Source organism: Aquarana catesbeiana, linkage group LG10 (assembly GCF_042186555.1).
Source record: "Aquarana catesbeiana isolate 2022-GZ linkage group LG10, ASM4218655v1, whole genome shotgun sequence".
NCBI lineage: Eukaryota > Metazoa > Chordata > Amphibia > Anura > Ranidae > Aquarana > Aquarana catesbeiana.
Genome location: NC_133333.1, coordinates 169,513,836 through 169,535,382, shown reverse-complemented (window position 1 = coordinate 169,535,382; position 21,547 = coordinate 169,513,836). Strand labels below are relative to the sequence as shown.

At 41.9% G+C, this 21,547-nt stretch overlaps 1 protein-coding gene across 4 annotated transcripts in view; it reads left to right on the top strand.

The window, feature by feature from the left end:
• Nucleotides 1-13,472, top strand: part of INTS11 (integrator complex subunit 11) — an 84,618-nt gene extending 71,146 nt beyond the window's left edge. For all 4 annotated transcript variants that reach the window (XM_073602940.1, XM_073602942.1, XM_073602943.1 and 1 more), the window contains 2 exons: nucleotides 10,062-10,191; nucleotides 12,633-13,472. In XM_073602940.1, coding sequence (XP_073459041.1) covers nucleotides 10,062-10,191; nucleotides 12,633-12,698 — 196 coding nt within the window. In that variant the 3' untranslated portion in view covers nucleotides 12,699-13,472. The remainder of the gene's footprint in view (nucleotides 1-10,061; nucleotides 10,192-12,632) is intronic.
• Nucleotides 13,473-21,547: the final 8,075 nt, after the last annotated feature.

The following is a 21,547-nucleotide window of genomic DNA, read 5'->3' as shown; positions in this document are numbered from 1 at the left end:
GACGTTTTTCTAAAGATGTTTTGCATTGTCTCAGATTGATTCCTCTCACCTTCCCATGATGATATATGCAGTGGGGGAGGTGTAGCGGGAGTGGGGGGATACCTTCCTCGGAGGGGGGTTTGGTACCCGGTTTTACTCGGTCTCTGCTACAGAGAATATAGGGTTTAAAGGACGTTACACATGGAGCAGAGGATTGCCCCCATGGAGGGATCCCCCACTCTCCCTGCCCTCCATATACCCACCCAATTGTCTTGGCGCAATAACTTTCTTTATATACATGAGACAATGCAATAGTTTTATATATACCTCAGGGTTACTTATTTAAATCCAATGCACACACTTGGTTGATTGTTATCATTTGTTGTGGTTAAGCTGCCTTATGCCCCACACTCGTTTTAAATATCAAGTGTGCCACACATACTACTTGCATGCCTGATATGCTGTCGGGAACACGGCTCAGACCCATTCATCTCGACTTTTCCCCCACAATAGGACAGGCACGGTTTGTGCCTAAAACGTGAATTTTCACGCAGTGTTCTGCGTTCGCGGACACATTAGTTTTCCAGACACATCTTTTTAGGTGTCTTTTCATTTATATCGTATTTCTTCCATTATCCTCACGCTCCTTTCATTTTTCTTCCTCCCCTCCCTCTCTTCCCCTCCTTTGTCTGTTTATCTTTTTCTTCATCTCTTCTTTCTTTTTCTTTCCTGCTCCCTATACCTTTCCTCCATATCTTAATACTTTCTCCCTTTTACAGCTTTTGGCACTCCAGCATGGCTCACACGGTGACTTTGCGCCCACACCTGAAACTTTGTTCGTATAATGTAAACGGACTTAACATAGCGTCGAAACGTGGGCAAATTCTATATCAGATGCACAAAAGACAGGTCAGCATACTCTTGCTGCAGGAGACCCACTTCCATTCTGACTCCACTCCTTCCTGCTCCAATAGATATTTCAATAGATGGATACACAGTACCAACCCGACACAAAAATCTAAAGGAGTATCTATTGCGTTTCATAAAACACTCCCTATTGAGCTGCTTGATCAGGTGACGGACCCCCAAGGCAGGTATGTCTTTGTAAAAATTTTATTATGGGGGACTAAATTTACAATTGCCAACGTATACTTGCCTAACACACACCAAGTCCCATCAGCCTTGCAATACCTAAAGATTTTGGCGGGTTTCACGGAGGGCAAGCTCATACTCGGAGGGGACTTCAATACTCCCCTGGATCCACTTTTGGATTCATCGACATCCCGTTCGTCTATATCCTTTCCAAAAATACGGGCCCTAAAACGTACCATCTACAATATGCATCTCATAGACGTATGGCGAATACTGTACCCGGACTCACGAAACTACACACACTTCTCCAACATCCACCAATCATACAGTCGTATAGATTATTTTTTAGTCGAGCACGGCTGCTTAGATTGGTCCCCCAATTGTGAAATAGACCCTATGGTTTGGTCCGACCACTCACCCATATTCCTGACGCTTACAATCCCCTCTACACCAATAAAAGAATGGACATGGAGGTTAAATGACTCTCTCTTGACTGAACCAGGGTTTGAAACACAGATAGCAGAGACGATATCAAACTTTTTCACAGATCACACATCTGATGACACCTCACCACCCATGAAATGGGAAGCATTGAAGGCGGTATTACGGGGTAGGTTTATTCAGATGGGTGCTCGCATGAAAAAAGAACGTTCAACTGCGATAGTTACGGCAGTACATAAGCTAAGGACACTAGAAACTACTCATAAACGCTCCCCGACGGTTGAACTGCTTACGGAGGTTTCTTCTGCTCGCACCCAGCTTAGAGAGTTATATGAGGCATCAGCCCGCACGTTTGCGAACAAACTAGCTTTTCATCAATATAAATTTAGAGATAAATGTGGTAGATCCCTGGCTCGCACCCTCCACTTCAAACAACCTAACTCCTTTATACCTCATATACGGGACAGCTCTGGGAAAACTGTCTCATCACCTTCCGAGATGGGACAGGTGTTCCGGGACTTTTATCAATCCCTATATAATATACCTGCAGCGAGCTCCACTGATCCTCCCCTCACTACAGCGGAAACACAAGCCTTATACATCGAGCAAACTGCATTACCCACTCTAGATGGCGAGACGATAGAGGACCTTGAGGCCCCGATTTCGGAAGACGATGTTGCCCGCGCCATTACTTCTACCCCATCTGGTAAAAGCCCGGGTCCTGATGGCTTTACTCCGAAATTCTATAAACAATTTGCTACCCTTCTTACTCCCTTCTTGACAAAAGTATTTAACTCCATCTCTGAACGATCAGTGTTCCCACCACAAACCTTAGAGGCACATATTACCCTCATCCCCAAACCAGACAAAGACCTGAATGTTTGCGCTAATTACCGACCTATTTCGCTAAAAGGAGTAGATCTAAAGGTGTACGCAAAAATTTTAGCTAATAGGTTGCAACCATTGTTACCCCGTTTAATACACCTAGATCAGGTTGGCTTTGTGAGTGGAAGGGAGGCGCGTGACAACACCCTAAAAACACTCCTCATTGCTGATTATGCTCGGGCCCACAATATCCCATTGTGCCTTCTCACAGTCGATGCGGAAAAAGCCTTCGACCGTGTCGACTGGCAATTTCTCCGCTTATCATTACAACAACTAGGTCTAGGCCAAAACATGATCTCCAGAATAATGTCCCTCTACACATCTCCTTCCGCTAGGATTAGACTAAACGGCTCCCTATCCCCTAAGTTTACTATACACAACGGAACGCGGCAGGGGTGCCCCTTGTCCCCCATTCTTTATGTAATTGTCATGGAACACCTAGCCATTGCCCTTAGAAACAATCCGGCCATACATGGCGTTAGAGTAGGCCCACTACACACTAAAATTGCCCTATTTGCTGATGATCTACTCATATTTGTAACCCAACCACAAATTTCTCTACCCTCCATTATGCAGGAGTTTCAGAGGTATGGAGAGGTTAGTAATTTTAAAGTTAATCTAAATAAGTCAGAAATCCTCAACATTTCACTCCCAACAGCGGTTCTACAACAGCTTACGACTTCCTTCCCTTTTAAGACAAGCTCCACATCTATCCGCTATTTAGGAATCCATATTCCAACAGTCTCATCCCAACTATTCTCCAGCAACTTCACCCCTTTACTTACCAGAACTCAAGCGGATCTGACCACATATGCCTCTAAACAGCTCTCCTGGCTGGGTAGGGTGAATGTCTTGAAGATGGATGTTCTCCCTCGATTCTTATACCTTTTCCAGACCATTCCTATCTATATCCCCACCTCGTTCTTCAAAAGGCTCCGTCAGATCTTCTCTAAATTTATATGGCAGGGACGTCGCCCCAGGATAAAACATGACACAATGATTCTCCCGAAAGTCAGGGGGGGTGCGGGGGTCCCAGATGCCTCTATATACCATAAGGCAGCGGTACTCGTGCGTATAGTGGATTGGTTCCACCACTCTTCCTCCAAACTTTGGGTTCAACTAGAGAAATATCTTAATGAGGCTGATCTTTGCGCCCTGCCATGGACCCCTATGGCTGGGCGTGGGGACGGCTTATTCTCCACTGCTCTTACTCGACAAACTCTCCAGATTTGGGACCGCATGATCTCAGCGAGTAAATTGTCTAAAATCCAGGGCCCAATGACCCCTCTCTTCGGGACTCCGGCTTTCCCCCCAGCAGCGAACAAGTTAAGATTTGGACCCTGGAGTAGGGATAGCCATAGACGTTTAGCACAGGTCTTACGCGCTGACCCATCCTTGAGAACGGACATACCCTCTCGGACGGAATTAGGGACCTCAACAATGTGGTTACAAAGGGGTCAAATAACGTCATACATACGCACTTTCTCATCCATCTCAGAGATACTGGCCGACCCATCAGACTTTGACGAACTGCTTTTACAACCAGACCCACCAATACATGTAGTATCACTGTTGTATTCCCTACTACTGAACGAATATGCCCCTGACCTTCCAACATATACACAGAAATGGGAAGCGGAGCTGCAACACTCCATCTCCCCCACTGATTGGCAAAAAAGCTTTATCCTAACGCATAGGATTTCCCTGGCAACCAAGAACCAAGAAAAAGGGTTTAAATTATTAACGAGGTGGTACAGATGCCCAGTAGATATTAAAAAGTTTAACCCCTCTTTGACAGACGTGTGTTGGAGATGCCTGTCCTCTAGCGGGACAATGCTTCACATCTGGTGGGCTTGCCCTCCAATCTGGAAACTATGGCAAAAGGTCTTTGATCTTTACAGCAGGCTGATGGCGACATCAATCAAACCCACACCAGAGATAGCCCTATTATCTATACTCCCAGGCCCCCTCAAGTCGATTAAAAAAGATGTACTGCGCCACTTTCTGGCAGCAGTTAGGACAGTGATCCCCCGACATTGGAAAACGACAGATGTGCCTTCCTTGGGAGAATGGGTGGTTGAAGTGGACCAGATAAGAGATCTGGAGCGCCTGTTGGCGGAGGAAGTGGGAAAGGAGGAGCAGTTTACCGCCACCTGGACCTCATGGTCCATGTTTCGCTATTCTGATGAGTTTTCCCTTTGGGTCAGAGATACCCCACCCTTACCCGCCGATTAGCCATGCTGGAGTGCCTGGTGCCTCAGGTACCATCCCACACTTCTACTCACGTTCTTATTTCTGACTTTTTCTGTCTCCTCTTTGTTAAGTACTGAACCGACCACTCACATATATAGTTAAAGATCATATCTTTGGACTAGCTAAATGACTTGATTATCTATAATAGGTGAATAAAAGACTTCTACAGCAGTCTAATTCGTTGAGAGGGAACCCTCAGATAACACCAACCCGCGAAACTACAAGGTTCATTATATGTTGGCCCCCACCCGTATATTATTCCTCTCTTAGAATAAAGATTTCAATATACAATATGATATACCAGTAGTTCACCGAAAGCTGTATGTTAAAATGATCACTCCTGTTTATACATGGGTAAAGTACACCTCACTATTCTATGTATACTATATGTGTTGCCAAACTGTAAAGAATGGTATTTTTCTGTTATATTCTTTGTGTTCTTACTTTTGAAAATAAACTAAGATTGAAAACAAAATAAAGTTTTCAGCTTCTTATCAGTTGGATCTTTGAACCCCTGAGCATTGTCCACAGGACAGGTCAGGCTTTTATTCACACAAGAAATAGCCGCATCTATTGCTGGCACCCCCCATTTTTTGGTGAACTTTTCCTCCACTGGATAAAGCATGGAAAACCTCTTAGGAGGAGAAAATAGTTTATCTGGATGACCCTAGTCATCATACAACAATTTCTCCAGCAAGGGATGAATTGGGAAGGTATACACAGCTTGTGGGGATTTCCAAGATCCCAAGGAGGAAACGGAGGATATGGCAGCCTCAGCAGAGAGCAATCTATATGTGGTACGCACCAACTCAGTATAATATTGCACCTGTACTTTGAGGGCCTGGGAGGCAGAAGAGAGCTTCTCCTCTACCCCTGAATCGTCCGACTGATCCCCATCCCCAGATAGGGATATTTCATCATTATCAGAATGCTCATCCGATAGGGAACCCAGATCAGAGTACTCCTTTTTCTGCTACTACTTAAGGAAGCTGTGATTAAAGTAGTAATCCTTCCTTCTAAACCATTCAATGCAGCCTTCATAGTGTCTTCAGTGACATATACAGGGACTGTAACATTGGGAGAGGCTGCAAAGCCTGACAGGGGCACAGACTCATCTTGTGAGGCTGCCTCCAGTCTTTCGGGGGGGGATGGAATCCTGCAGGCATGCCCAGAACCCCTAAAAGTAGGCGGTAATTTCTCAGTGCCTCTTTTACCTCCCCCTGAAGCCCTCTTACGAGGAGATATAGTCCTAAGCTGCAAAGCAGAGGTACTAGTACAAATGCAACCACTGTTTTGCCCTGGTCTTACAATATAAACATTAGCTTAGTCTGCACAACCTAATGCAGAGTAGGTGTCTTGGGTATGCCTGGATCCGAATCCACTGAGATGCTTACTGTCCACAGCTCTGTGTCCCTTACAGGAGCTCTGGCATACTGGGCTTTAACCTCCCTGGCGGTATGATTATTTCAGATTTTTGCGTCTCAAAGCGGTACAATTATTTTGCATAGAAATTTGGCGTTTTATATTGTAGGCCTGCAATTCTTAGCAATAACACAGATCTGTCCACCAAGAGTCTAGTAGATATCCCGGGTATGATGAAGTTTGAAACACAAAATCATAAATTTATAATATAATAAATATAAATAATTTAAAAAAATAATAATCTAATAATAAAAAAATTAATTTCCCCACGATTCACTATCGCTCAATTCTGCAAGTGTTCTAATTTACGATCGCTCTTTTTCCAGCTGGTCTAAAGCTACTTTTGACGTAAAGGGACACTTTTTGGTTGCTATGGACAATCTCAAGTTTCCAGGCAGAAAGAACAGTATATATAATATAAAACTGCATGCAGGGCATGGGCCAAAGCATTGGGGACAAAAGGGATGTGAAATGATTTCATACAGATTACAGTACTGTATGTGTTATGATTTTTAAATTTTTTTTAATTTGCCACCAGGCTCCGCCCCGTGCGTCGCGATGCTCGCAGGGAACGGAGCCAGGCACAGAGAGGCTTCGGGCAGAGGACGGAGCACGCAGACACCGCGGGGGGACATCGCAGGATCCCGGGGACAAGGTAAGTATACCGCACCAGGATCCTGAGATGTAATCCCGAGTGTGGCTCGGGGTTACCGCTAATGGTGCTGAAATGTAATCCCGAGCCACACTCGGGAATACCATCAGGGAGGCTACATCTAGCCGCTTTGCTTCTGCGCGGGACCCTCCAGACTGTGTGGGATCCCCCCTTTCAGGTTATGTGGCAAAGCCTGCAGCGGAGGAGGAGAGCGGCTTCTCAGACCAGCTTCACTGAGCGTGTATCCTGGATGGCATGTACGTATACACCAGGTATGCCTCTTACGCACTCTAGTGGCGGAAACCAGGTAAGACATGCAAACTACTCAAAAGAAGATAATCCATAATGTGTATACTTTAGCATTGTCTTCCCTTACCTTATCCCCGCCGCAGGAACTGCTGATAAACAGACAGATCCAACCTTCACCCATCACGGCAAGTAGCGTTGTGCCAACCTTCAGGGTTCTGGGTTCCTACTTACAGGATCCTCTTCCCTGGACCTGTAGAAGACTCTGCCAGAAAAAACTTTTCGCGCAACTTAAATTGTACACCAAAGCACTGGATCCCAAAGCCCAGTCCTCAGAGAGATACATTACAGGCAAAACCTCGTTTCTTCTCTCACCAGGCCTGGGTACCATCCATCTTAGGCGTATTTATTGGCCCGAGGTATGGATCCGTATTGTATAGCTCCTAGGCCCCTGCAGAGACCATGAAGCAGAACTTTCTTCTTAGTACATCTTTAGTGTGACCAACCACCTTAGACACTGGCGTAAAAACTGAGGTACTCTCCGTATGGGAGGGGTTATATAGGGGAGGAACTCGCCTTGTAATTAGGGTTGCCAGTGTCCAATCGCCTGATGATGACTATCTAACCCACTAAGTAATTATCAAAGTCTCTGTGTCCTGTGATGTATGAACAAGAAATGCTGTTTTTTATTTTCCTTGCATGTCCCCCTCGGATTTACAGCAACTGCACTTTCAAGTGCACTTGTAGTGTAGTTGCCTTTAGTAAATAACTCCCATTGTGTGCTCTTAATGAAAATGCATTGATAGGGAATTTGTGTTCATTTCAAATTTTAAATATGTATGTAAAATAGAAACTGGATGTAATTCTCTTCTATGTGTGGTAACGTATGTTTAGTCTGTATTTACACTATGTATATATTTTCGCTTCCTGATTTGCAGTATTACACAAGGGTTGTATTTTACAGCTCTTTCGCAAAATGCAAGTTGGTGAGGTTGATTTATGAGAAGAGTGTAAGTTGTTCATCTAGGAAAAGTCAATGTTGGAAAATAAGGTGAACATACATTCTCACCTGGGTGGATGCAACATTGGTCCCCCACTGCCACTAAGGCCGAGAAAGGAGCGATCAAAGACTGCTGATCACTCAGTTCTCGGTCTTCAATGAGCAGAGAGCCGGTGACTATCAATCATCACTTAAATTTTTTTTTTATTTTATTTTATTCATTCTGTTGCTTTGTAAACAACCTTGTGAGAGCAATAGGCATGTGACAGGTACTCTTTATGGAGGGATCTGGTTCCCTCTGCATTTAAAAACACCAAGATCAGTGTTTTTGAATGCTTTTGATTCTTTGAAAACGCCCTGTTGACATCCGGGTAAAGTGATGTCATGTCATCGCTTCTGGGTTACTTTACTGAACAGCCGCTCAAAGCCGATCTGGGCTCTGTGTGGCTATCCGGCCTGTTGGCGAACGCGCCATATGGTAGCTCAGGTCTCCAGTTGGGACGGGAGAGCCTGAGCAAGCTGCAGAAAGGGGCTGCATTAGTCTTATTTTAGGATTCCGCCCCCCCCCCCCCTTTTGTTTTCACCCTTTGATCCTTGTCACACTGTAAGAACGGCAAGAGAACTTCCATTCCATTGAGCAAAGAGGCTGCTATGTCCCCAATTTGACAAAAGAACAAGAAATTCTCCCATGGGACTTAAATGCAGCAACATAGACCATATGATTAAAAAAAATAATTCAACTTTATTGTACAAAGTTTACTTAAAAATGATTGTATATACATCAATACTCTGGTATATTCTTTTACAAACATGACAATAAACCCCTAACAATTGGGCAGAAAGCATCACGCGGCTACAGCCAGTCACAGAGCCGGAGTCTGCGGCCCCCGGAAGAGGGGCGAAGATTAACGCAGCCTGCACAGGGGACAGCGATGGATGCGTTTGCAGGTAAGTGTCACATAATGGGTTAGTATGCGATGCATACTAGCCCATTATGCTTTTAATTTGCAGGGAGCAAAAGAGGAAGTAAAACCCATCAGGGTTTACTTCCTCTTTTAACACTTTCCCAGCCAGTGTCATTAGTACAGTGACCATATTAGCACTGATCACTGTATAGATGTCAGTTAGCGTACCTCCCAGCCAGCATCAGCTAGTGCCAGATTGTCCGCCACACTATTACAGCCCCACTATAAGTCGCTGATTACCGTCATAGCTGTGTAAATTCCAGTGTATATACCATAGTTTATAGATGCTATCACACAAACCAATTAATATATACTTTTTATTGACATTTTTCTTTTTACCAAAAGCATGTAGCAGAATACATTTTTATAATTTTTTTTCGCAACTTTTGGTCTTTTATTTATATCACAAAAAATAAACCCAGTGGTGATCAAATATCACCAAAAGAAAGCTCTATTTGTGTGAAAATTTTTAATTTGCGTACAGTGTTGCATGACCGTGTAACTGGCAGTTAAAGTAGCGCAGTGCTAAAATGGCAAAAAATGTCCTGGTCATGAAGGGGGTAAAACCTTCTGGAGAGCAAGCAGTTAAAGAATATATCAGAGTATTGATGTATACACACTTTGTAAGTGAGCATTGTAGAATTGTTTGTTTTGTTTTTCTATTTCTGTCATATGGTTTTTGCATCAAAGTTCCATGGGAGAATTTTCTTGTTCTTTGTACTGTTAAGGGAATTAACAGGATCAATCAAACTATTTAACACTGACAGGGATGCTTGCAATGATCAGCTTTTATTTTTTAGTTATGTAAAACCTTTATCCCAAAATGAAAAAAAAGCTGTTGCTGTAACTACCTAAAATGTCAAGAGGTGGGTTAACTGTCCGGATCATCAGGTAACAATAAAGGGGGGGGGGGAGTGAAAATAAAAACCAAATGCAGCTATCACATTTCAGGATTGGGAAGCTGGAATGTATTCCATTTTATTACCAGGTTTAATACTGCTTTAAGGGTTCATGTAAACTTGTTTTTTTTTTAGCCCTAATTTCATGTGCACTGTGTTAAAAAAAAAAAAAAACACACAAAAACACCTTTTTAGTAACACTAAGCAATTGCATGTTCCTCCTGCAGTGTACTGAAGGATCGTCTGGTACAGCACCTCCCTGATGGCTCCATTATGGTGGAATCGATCCTTCTTCAAGTCTCCACCAATACGGATGACCCCGGCACAAAGGTGCTACTTGTATCCTGGACCTACCAGGTTAGTACTGATGTGTACTCGAATTTGAAGTATTTTTAGCTGAACGTTCACCAGTGAGATTTTTGTAGAATAATCTGTACTGTGTGACTGGATAAAAACTGAATGGCTTGTTTAGGTAGACCCTTGTCTTGTGTCGTTCTTGGTTAATCTTTTGCTCCCACCAAATCTAATGAAATTCTAGCTAGTTCATGGCTAAAGTCTTGTACACATGAGCAGGAATCAGCCCCTGTGTACAGCTTTCTGATAAATGGGTATGCTGGAAAACAAACATCCAACCTGCATCCAATCAGTGTGTTCTGGGGGGGGGGGGGGGGGGGGTGTATCCCCTGCACTAACACTGCTTCTGTTAGTACAGTGATTTCTCAGGTTTTTTGTTTGTTTGGTTTTTTTTTGTTCAGCCCGCTGAAAACTTTTAGTGTGCACCAGAACCCATTACTATAAATAGTAGTCTAGAAAAACATGAATGCCTAAAAAATTGCTTAAAGCTCTTCTCAAATTATAATCTGTACATTTCCTTTTAGTTTTACCCAGAAAGAACTATGTAGCGTGCCTGGCTGCAAATTCTGAGCAAAGTATAACTAAAGCCAGATTTTTTTTTTTAGTTTTGAAGAGCATGAAGTTGGATTGGAATATTGGTCAGGTTTTTATTGCTACCTCTGCTAGAGAGATTCATCTTCTCTATGTCCTGTGTACCTATAATTGAAAGTAAAAGAAAATCTCATATTTTGGGTTGATCCCAGCACAGTAATAGAAGTGAAAACCCTACACTGGGGACACTAGTTTTGGTGACCTGGGAGCAAAGAGATTCCCTTAACCACTTCCGGAACGTCAAACGCGGTAAGCTGCCATAACCCCGGTATCCTCGTGTTCAGCAGGCGGTCCGCTACAAAATAAAAGTGGTCTCTGCAGCGGATTCGCCGCAAGATCACTTTTATCGGCAGCAGGAGAGGCCCCCCCCCCCTCCCGCCACGCTTCGGTGCCCTCCGCCGCTTACCGGAGCCCATAGCTCTACAAGGGATGTTTACATTCCTTGTAATAGTAATAAAAGTGACACAATTTATTTATTTAAAACCGTGTAAAAATAAAAGGTAAAATAAATAAGAAAAAAATATATATATATTTTTAAACGCGCCCCGTCCCGCCGAGCTCGCGTGCAGAAGCGAACGCATACGTGAGTAGCGCCTGCATGTGAAAACGGTGTTCAAACCACACGTGAGGTATCACCACGTTCGGTAGAGTGAGAGCAATAATTCTAGACCTAGACCTCTGTAACTCAAAACATGCAACCTGTAGAATTTTTTTAAATGTCGCCTATGGAGATTTTTAAGGGTGAAAGTTTGTCGCCATTCCATGAGCGGGCGCAATTTTGAAGTGTGACATGTTTGGTATCAATTTACTTGGTGTAACATTATCTTTCAAAATAATAAAAAAAAAATTAGGCTAACTTTACTGTTGTCTTATTTTTTTAATTCAAATAAGTGTATTTTTTCCAAAAAAGTGTGCTTGTAAGACCGCTGAGCAAATGCTGTGTGACAAAGTATTGCAAGGACCTCCATTTTATTCTCTAGGGTGTTAGAAAAAAGTAATGTAAATGTAAAGTAATTTTCTAGCAAAAAAAAAAAAAAAACGGTTTTGAACTTGTAAACAACACATCTAAAAAAAAGGCCTGGTCCTTAAGTGGTTTTAATGGGGACTACAAAAAAAACAAACAAACCTTACAGTGGTTATAACCCTACTTTAGCTCTTGAACTACATCTGCATTGCAAATATAAAGGAGGTTGTAAAATTTTTGGCCTTGTAAATCTAAAGATTAGTGCCTTTATTCATACAGGAATAGAGCATAGTGACACCAAGAGATATTTTCCTGTCCTACGAGCCCCATCACCTGCCATGGTTCTTGACCGCCACTGCTAGTGATGTGTAGTACTTTGGGTTTTACATATCATACATATTTTATGTAAAAAAAATAAAAAATGTTGCCAAGGGTGGAGTCTGTCTGTGAGGTACCATGCACGCCAATCCTGTATACTGGTCGATTTGACTTCTAGGATGTCTTGGATCTATTAATGTTCGTTTTTACCGGATTTCTGTAAGTGTTTAGCATTTCTTTTAATAAAGCAGTTTTTATCTTTCATTCATGGACCCTACTATGGAGTAAACTTTACCATCAGCCATGACAGTACCACCACCTGTAATATAATAGGGGAAGCTGATTGGATCTTCTATACTTGAATATCATGCCTGTCTAGACTCTCTAATTCTGGCTTAAAAAAAAAAAAAGTAATTTAAAAATGCTCCATCAACAGTGAAATTTGCAGTCTTTATTTAATGTGAAACAAAAACTGTCAATGTCTAATAAAAAGACAGAGCACTGCCATCCTGGAATATAGTGAAAGGTGTTTGGATTTCTCTAATGTATCTATTTTTTCCTGTCTACTCAGGATGAAGAACTGGGAAGCTTTTTGACATCCTTGTTAAAGAAAGGCTTACCACAAGGCACAAGCTAGATGACTGGAACCCTGACCCGGAGATGTAGGGACTATAGCCTCCTTAGCACCCAGCAGAAGATACCTGTGGATCCAACAGAGCTGAGGAGGAAATATTACTGTGGCTTTCTGTGAACTGTCTTAACACAAACCTGAACGTAGGCTCCATATTGTATATGGACAGTGCAGAATTTATGTGCTTAGCACTACCTTTTTTTTTTTATTATTAAAATAAAACCTTTGTACCCGACTTAAACTGCTTAAGAGCTATCTAACTAGAGCTAACTCTATAGGAGGGCGCAGATCTACCCTATTTATTTTGGTGACCATTGTTACTAAGTTGGAGAGTAAGGAAAATTCCAAGCTTTGGAGTTGTCACCAAAACAGGAATTAAAGGGCAGTCTATTAATGGGGACACAAGAGAAGAGAGAATTCACCTTCCTTTCAGTTGTGTCTAAAAGACAGACAGTGAGGGAACAGTATGCATAGTAGTATTGTGTACATCCTATACTGAGTGTACCCCCCCAACTCTGTTGGAGAGCCAATCTATTCTCAACTTGGTGATAGAAGTGATGCCAAAGAACAGAGCAACGATCTGTACAGCATATGAATTGATGTGATCAGCAGTAAATAATCTATAGTACAGGGAACAAAGTGGTGAGGTCAGAGTATGTAATGTACATTATATGCAAACCTCTTTACTATATCAAAAGGGGGTACGTTTATTCTCTATGGCTGCTTTATTTTACCTGCTGTATTTCTGCAAAGAATTTATAAATAAAAGGGGGTACCATACAGGCAGCAAAGATCTCTAACGTGTTTTAAGCTAAGCAGTGCTTAATCAGAGTGCTCGCCTAAGATATAAATCCATAGTAAACGCACCCCCCAATCCCCACTAATCCACTCTTGAGGACAAACTGAAACCAACTATAATCAATCCAGAGATCAATTTCCACACCATGTTTAACTATATATCAAAAAAAAGTGTTACAAAGCACTGGGGTTAATTTACTAAAACTGGAGAGTACAGCATCTAGCACAGCTCTGCATGATAGCCAATCCGCTTCTAACTTCGGCTTGTTCAATTAAAGTTGTTGTAAACCCTAGGCCAAAAAAAAACCCCGCAAGACAAAGGCATAATGAGCTAGCATGCATAGCATACTAGCTCATTATGATATACTTAGCTGAGATCGAAGCCCCTGCAGCCATCCCTGTACACCGCTCCGGCGGCAGTCATCGCTCCCGTAGTTACTTCTGGGTATTGCGGGCTCCAGCGCTGTGATTGGCCGAAGCTGCGATGAAGTCACTCCCGTGCATGCACACGGGAGCCGCCGGTAACGGCACACTCACTGAAGCATTGGCACATACGTGCCGTTGCTTCAGCACGCATGTGCCAATGACGTCGGTACATGCAAATACAGGGAACATTTCCTAAACCGTGCAGGTTTAGGAGATATCCAGGGTAGCTACAGGTAATCCTTGTCATAGGCTTACTTGTAGCAAAAAGTATGTTGTAAGGGTTTACAACCACTTTAACCGCTTGCCGACCAGCCGCTGTCATTATACTGCGGCAGGTCGGCACGATCCTGCGAACCGTAGTAGCTATATATTGTCTCGCAGGATCAGGATAGCAGGTGTGCACAGCAGGGGTGCCGATGCTCGTGCCAGACGGTCGCGATGACCACTGGCCATGAGCGATCACGAAGGACAGAACACAGAAGTGTGTGTGTGTGTGTGTGTGTGTGTAAACACACAAATCCCTGTTCTGTTCTGAAAGCAGTGACAGATCGTGTGTTCCTATTATCTAGGAACCACGATCTGTCACTTCCTCTAGTCAGTCCCCTCCCCCTTCAGTTAGAATCACCTCCCAGGGTACACAGTTAATCCCAGATCGCCCCCTAGTGTTAAACCCTTCACTGCCAGTGAAATTTTTACAGTAATCAGTGCATTTTTATAGCATTGATCGCTGTATAAAAGCCAATGGTCCCAAAAATGTGCCCGCCATAATTTCGCAGTCATTCAATTCGCAGATCGCCGCCATTACTAGTAAAAAAAAAATTAATAATAAAAATGCTATAAAACTATCCCCTATTTTGTAGACGCTATAACTTTTGCGCAAACCAATCGATATTGCTTTTTTTTTTTTTTTTTTTTTTTTTTTTTTTTTTACCAAAAATATGTAGAAGAATACATATTGGCGTAACTGAGAAAAATTAGCTTTTTTTTTTTTTTTTTTTTTTAAATGGGGATATTTATTATAGCAAAAAGTACAAAAATATTGTGTGTTTTTTTTGTTTTTTTTTTAAATTGTCGCTCTTTTTTGTTTATAGTGTAAAAAATAACAACCGCAGAGATGATCAAATACCACCAAAAGAAAGCTCTATTTGTGGGAAAAGGACGTCAATTTTGTTTGGTTACAATGTCGCACGACCGAGTCAGTTAAAGCGACGCAGCGCCGAAACGCAAAAAATGGCCCGATCATTCAGCAGCCAAATCTTCCGGGGCTGAAGTGATTAACCAGTTCAGATCTGCGCTATAGCCGAATGACGGCAACAGCACGGACCTGCTTTGCTGGGACGACGTCTATTGACGTCGTCCCGTGCACGAGCAGCCTGCGCACCCCCTGCAGGGCGCACGCAGCACGCTCTGTGATCAGATCGGAGTAAGGGGTCGGTCCCGACCCCTTACCACGTGATCAGCTGTCAGCCAATGACAGCTGATCATGTGATGTCAACAGAGCCGATAATCGGCTATTTTTTCTCCTTGCGCTGACAGTGTGAGGAGGAAAAAAAAAGCCGATCACCGGCGGCCATGAGAAGGACATCAGTCCCGATCACGGCGATCATCAGTGCCCCCTGCCAGTGACACCTAGTAATAGGCAGCAGTGCCAACCATCAGTGCCACCACCTCTGTGCTTATCAGTGCCACCTTATCTGTGCCTATCAGTGCTGCCTTATCTGTGCCTATCAGTGCTGCCTTATCTGTGCCTATCTGTGCCTATCAGTGCCGCCTTAACTGTGCCTATCAGTGCCCACCAGTGCCACCTCATCAGCGCATATCAATGAAGGAGAAAAATTACCTATTTGCAAAATTTTATCACAAACTATGAAACATAATTTTTTTTTTTTTTTTTCAAAATTTTCCATCTTTTTTTGTTTAGCAAAAAATAAAAATCCCAGCTGTGATCAAATACCACCAAAAGAAAGCTCTATTTGTGGGGAAAAAATGATAAAAATTTAATTTGGGTACAGTGTTGTATGACCGTGCAATTGTCATTCAAAGTGCGTCAGCGCTGAAAGCTGAAAATTGGTCTGGGCAGGAGGAGGGGGGTTTAAGTGCCCAGTAAGCAAGTGGTTAAACTTTGCCTAGAAACCAATCAGCTTCCAGTTTATTTTTTTGTCAGAGCTACACCAGATTTTGCACTCTCCAGTTTTAGTAAATGAACCCCAATATGTGAAGAACATGACATTAGAACCTGAAAACCTAAACTTGTTTACCCCATTCTATATAAAAAAAAAAAAAATTAAAACAGATCTCTACCAGTGCTTTATAAAGATGTCATTTATTATGAAATGTTGAAGAAAGGGGTTAAATGGTTGTGGGATGAGCACTTACATTAGGAAGATATTTGTCTCCAAGTTACTTTGAAACAGGCAAAACATCTAGAGAGATTTGGTTAAGTTTAAAGTCAACCATAAATATGGTATGTTGGTATATAAATATGGTCGTCATTATTTACAGCAAGGACGTTCTGTCCAGAGTGTAAAGCGTTTGTTACCCTGACATGTCATATTCCTGATCTGTGTCTGCTGTTCCATGTACTTGTATGAGAAAGTATCCTGTTCTTTGTATTGCTTCTTTTATGGGGTGGGGGAATTAAACTATTCAGCCAGTGTGGGTGCACCCTAAGACCAAATTCACACCTGAGCGTTTTCAGCTCGTAAAACGCTCATCTCAAAAGTTACAAAACGCCCAACAAGCAAAAATCCCATTCAGTTCAATGGCACCTGTTCACATATGAGCGTTTTGTTGCCTGAAGCTCAAAAAAAGTACATGAGCTTCTTTTTTTTGACAGATTACAAGTGTTTTTGGCCCCATAGACTTCAAAAGAAACTGAATTGAGCAGAAAAACGCTCAAATAGTATCTCTCTGCCCCCAATTTCCTCTCCCTCTCCTTAGTGTTTAAATTGGCTAAACAAAAACGCCTGAAGCCGTAAAACAATTGTAATACACTTCTAAAATGCTTGTAAAAAAAGCTACAAAAAAAAGCTTCAAAAAAATGCCTGAAAACGGTACGCTCAGGTGCGAATGCAGCCTAAAAGATTGCTTAACAGACCATTTATCATGATCTTACAAAAATAATCCCACTAATGTTGCCAAACATTTTGTTGAGTATCACAATGATGAGGTTTCCTTATTGAGACTACAAGGAAAGAGTCAGATCATTCAAAGTGTTAGTAAAGAAGAAAAAAAAACAAACACGTCATACTTACCTGCTCTGTGCAATGGGTTTGCACAGAGAAGCCCTGATCCTCTTATCGTGGCCCCCGCCAACGCTCTGGGCCCTTCCCCCTTACAGAATGCCCCCCATAGCAAGCTGTTTGCTTGAACAGGCTCCCAAACTGGCTCTCTGTGTCCATAAGACTGAGCTACGAGTGTGGCTCAGCCCCACCCCCTGCCTCACTGGCTGTGACTGACAGCAGCGGGAGCCAATGGCTCCTGCTGCTGCATCTCAGCCAATGAGGAGGGAGAGACCCAGGGAGCCTTGGCTCTCGTGCACATTGCTGGATCCGTCTCGGTCTCAGGTAAATATTGGGGGGGCTGTGGAAGGAGCTGCACATTGAAGTTTTTTTACTTTCATGCATAGAATGCATGAAGGGTAAAAAACCTCACAACCACTTCCTACCCAGCCTATTGTGAAATGACAGCTGGGCGGGACCTTTTGTTGTTCTAAGTGGGCGTCCTCCCAGAATGTGCCACGTTCACCCGCCACAGCCGATGACTGATCAATGGACCATGAGATCGCTGTGATCACATGACAACTGTAAACAATGAATGGTTTTGATTCATGCCATTCATTGTGTACAATTGTGGTGCTAGCTGCGATTAGCCAAAGTAATCACATGATACAGACAGGGCCAAACGCAGCCCATCCGTACCATGTGATTAGCTATTGCTAACCAATAGTAAACACTGAATTAATCAATTTCATTCACTAAAAATGGTTGCTTATACTTGTGATATAATTCATGAATCAATGTGTAAAAAAAAAAAAAAATCCTGATTACTTCCCCTATGTTCCTATGGTAACACTGCATTGCTCTGGTCACAGTATAATTACAAAAAAAAAAGTAATAAAGGAAAAAAATATATATATAATATATATATTATACTGTCACCGCCACACCAGTTATTTAATGCTGCTGTACTGTATTGATGACAAAAAAAATGGAATTTTTTATTATTGAATTTTCCAAAAAATTGTAACAAATGTACAACTTCAAAAAACTTGCCATGCCTCTTACTATATACCTTGGACTGTCTACTTTCCAAAAAAAGTTTATCTGTACTGTCCTGACATCAGTACACCAGTATTGATCAATTTTCGGATATATCCCATAGTTTGTGGATTCTATAACTTTCCTACAGACTAAATAACACCGATTAGGGTTAATTTCACCCAAAAAATGTAACGGTATACATTTTGTCCTAAATTTATGAAGAACAATTATTTATTTGTAAAATGATATAACAGAAGCAAAGAAAAACTTTTTTTTTTTTTTTTCCCCCTCAAGATGTTCTGCCTTTTTTCGTTTATTTAGCAAAAGAAAAAAACCATTGGTGATAAAATACCACCAAAAGAAAGCTCTATTTGTGTGGGGAAAAAAAAGAATGTAATTGAGTACAGTGTTGCATGACCGCACAACTGCAATTCAAAGTGTGAGAGCGCTGAAAATTGGGCTGGGTAGGAAGGGGGTGAAAGTGCCGCTATTGAAGTGGTAAAAGAGAAGTGATGTATTTTTGCAATTGTACAAAAGATGTCATACTGGATATCTAACCATGTGTACTAGGAGCTCTCATGGGTTGAACCATATTATGATACCTCTGTATACGTCTTGATTTTACACAGCTGCAGAAACAGATGTAAAACAATTGTTTATATGTGAATGGTAGATTAGTGTTGTGCCTTTTTACGTTTTTTTTTGTTTTTTAATTACTGTAGTTGTTGGGATCAATCTTCCACTATCTACTAAAGAGTAACTCCACTTCTGTGGGAAAAATAAATAAAAAATGAAAAGTTTAATATAGCATATACATTACAAGTGCTACACAATTTTCACAGATTTTCCCAGAAGTCTGCACTAAGGTGCACATCAGATTTTAGGCATCCTCTGCAATAAAAGCTACATTTTTGGTGAGCTACTTCAAAAGGGTTAAAAGAGAAGTTTGAGAATCAAAAATAACAGTCATATTCCCCTAGATGGCTGCAGCACTGATCCCAGCCGCATCTGTCCCCCACTGCCTCTACACCGAGAACTGAGTGATCAAACACTGCTGATCGCTCAGTTCTGTGTCTTCAGTGAGCAGATAGCAGTGACTGTCAGTCACCGGTTCTCTGCCCCTCCAGCACTCACTGCACTGCTGGACTGTGGAGGGGGCGGGAGCGGCTGGTTCAGTCTCCCAACGACTCGCTGAGAGGCTGATATAGATGCCAGTAGCCTGGACCGGCTGAGTGACATCAGCCAACAGTGGACTTTAGGCTGCTGCCGACTGAAAACAGGTCACAGGAGTGCAGAATGAAGTGCACTCTTGAGATTCACAGGAGAGATTAGATAGGATTGAAAGAGCTTTGGTCCTACTTCTTGAGTCACTTGTAAAGGGATCAGATTGATAATGAAAGTCACTCATTCAGATTCACTTTGCACATAAATGAACATTTTTTTTTTGTTTTTTTCCAGGTAGAAATTTGCAAAAAATGTGTAAAATCCTTGCTATGTACATTGATCATCCAGTGGGGATTGATTTTTTTTTTTTTTTTGTCAAGAAAAGTGGAGGTCCTCTTAACTATATATTTGTGCATGTGATTTTCTTAATCCAACTATTATTCCCTATATATGTGATTTTTTTTTTTTTTTTTGGTTAATTCACAGGATAAAATGAGTTTAAAGCATTTGTTACCCCAACACTTCATATTCTTGGGGTGAGCCTGCTGTACCATGTATTTTTATGAGAAAGTATCCTGTTCTTTTTACATGACTTCCTTATGTGAAATCCCTGGTGTTTCTGCCAGTCCCTCTGGTTTCCTAATAAAAACTGACCACACTAAGCAGGAAAACACACTGTGGTCAGTTCTCTAGCTATGCTGAGAACTTAGTATGCTCTCCTCCAATGATCAGACTTGTCCTGACAAGCTCCCACTGCACAGCCATTCACTGGCTCAGTGTGCTGCTGCTGCTTCTCCTCCCGCCACTTCTTATGCAGCTGAGAACAGAGGGAATGTGATCACTTATAAAAAAAGGTATGTATAATGTATTTTTATATCTATACACAAATGTTTTGCCTTTCATTTCTATTTTTAAACAGAGTGGGTTATTTTACAAGGTGAGTGTTCTCAGGTTTTAATAGCATTTTGTAACATAACCATATATATAGTTAAAGCAGACCTTCAGCCAAAAATAATAAAAAAATAATCCCCTAATTAAAGATTAAAATACAATCGGCTACAATATTCAGCTTCACTCTAGAGATTACCCCTGCAGTGCTTTTTGTCTACAGCTCGAAGTCAGCTGGCCAGCATCATTCAATGGCAGTTCCTGTAAGCCCAGCCCCAGCCTGTGACTAGACTGAGAAAGGAAGAAAGGAGAAGCAGCACAGCGATGAGCTTATCTCTCTGTCCCTCTGCTCTCTCCTCCTAGCAGCATTCTTTTTGTTAGCCCACAATCTGATCGGCTCTTTGTGCTGCTTCTTTCTCTTATACTCCAGCCCTGCTGTACATGGACAGCCAAGAGGCAGTCCTGTACAGCATAGAGTAGGGTAGTAAGTAATGCAACCCATCATTATTTATGTAAAACTAAAATCTCAACTCAGTTAACCTGCAAATTATTTATAGTAAACCTGTCATACAAGCAATATGTGGTCATTTCTGACCTTGATCTGAAAATGCAGGCTGCTTATGAAAGCCAAAGGCTGAAAATGACAGCCAGGTAAACTGGCATTTTTTAAGCAGTCCTCGGCCTGGGCAGCCATATTTTTCTCATTACAGTCTTAGTTTTTACATTTTCTGAAATAAAAATGTCTTTGATTGGTCAGACACTTTCACTTCCAGTAATGAAATGATCTCGGGCTTTATGTCATGAATACACAGATGAGTGTAGATGTAGAGATTCAGAGCTTCCTGTGGGGGTTAGGTAAACTTTCCAGCTGCGGAGGATGTATTCTGTCACTACACCACTTCATCCTTATTACAGTACAAGAGACTAGAATACATCACATTCACCAGACTGAACAGTGTGAAGGTGGAAGAGAAAAACATCCATCTTTCAGATTTAGCATATACTGTATATTCAAAGGTTCAGTCCATCCAAAAGTTAACCACTTGCTTACCGGGCCCTTAAACCCCCTTCCTGCCCAAGCCAATTACCAGCTTTCAGCGTTGTCACACTTTGAATGACAATTGAGCGGTCATGCAACACTGTACCCAAATGAAATGTTTATCATTTTTTTCACACAAATAGAGCTTTCATTTGGTGGTATTTAATCACCACTGGGGGTTTTACTTTTTGCTAAACAAACAAAAAAAGACAAATTTTGGAAAAAAAAAATTAAAAACCTGTTTTCATACTTTGTTATAAAATTTTGCAAACAGGTAA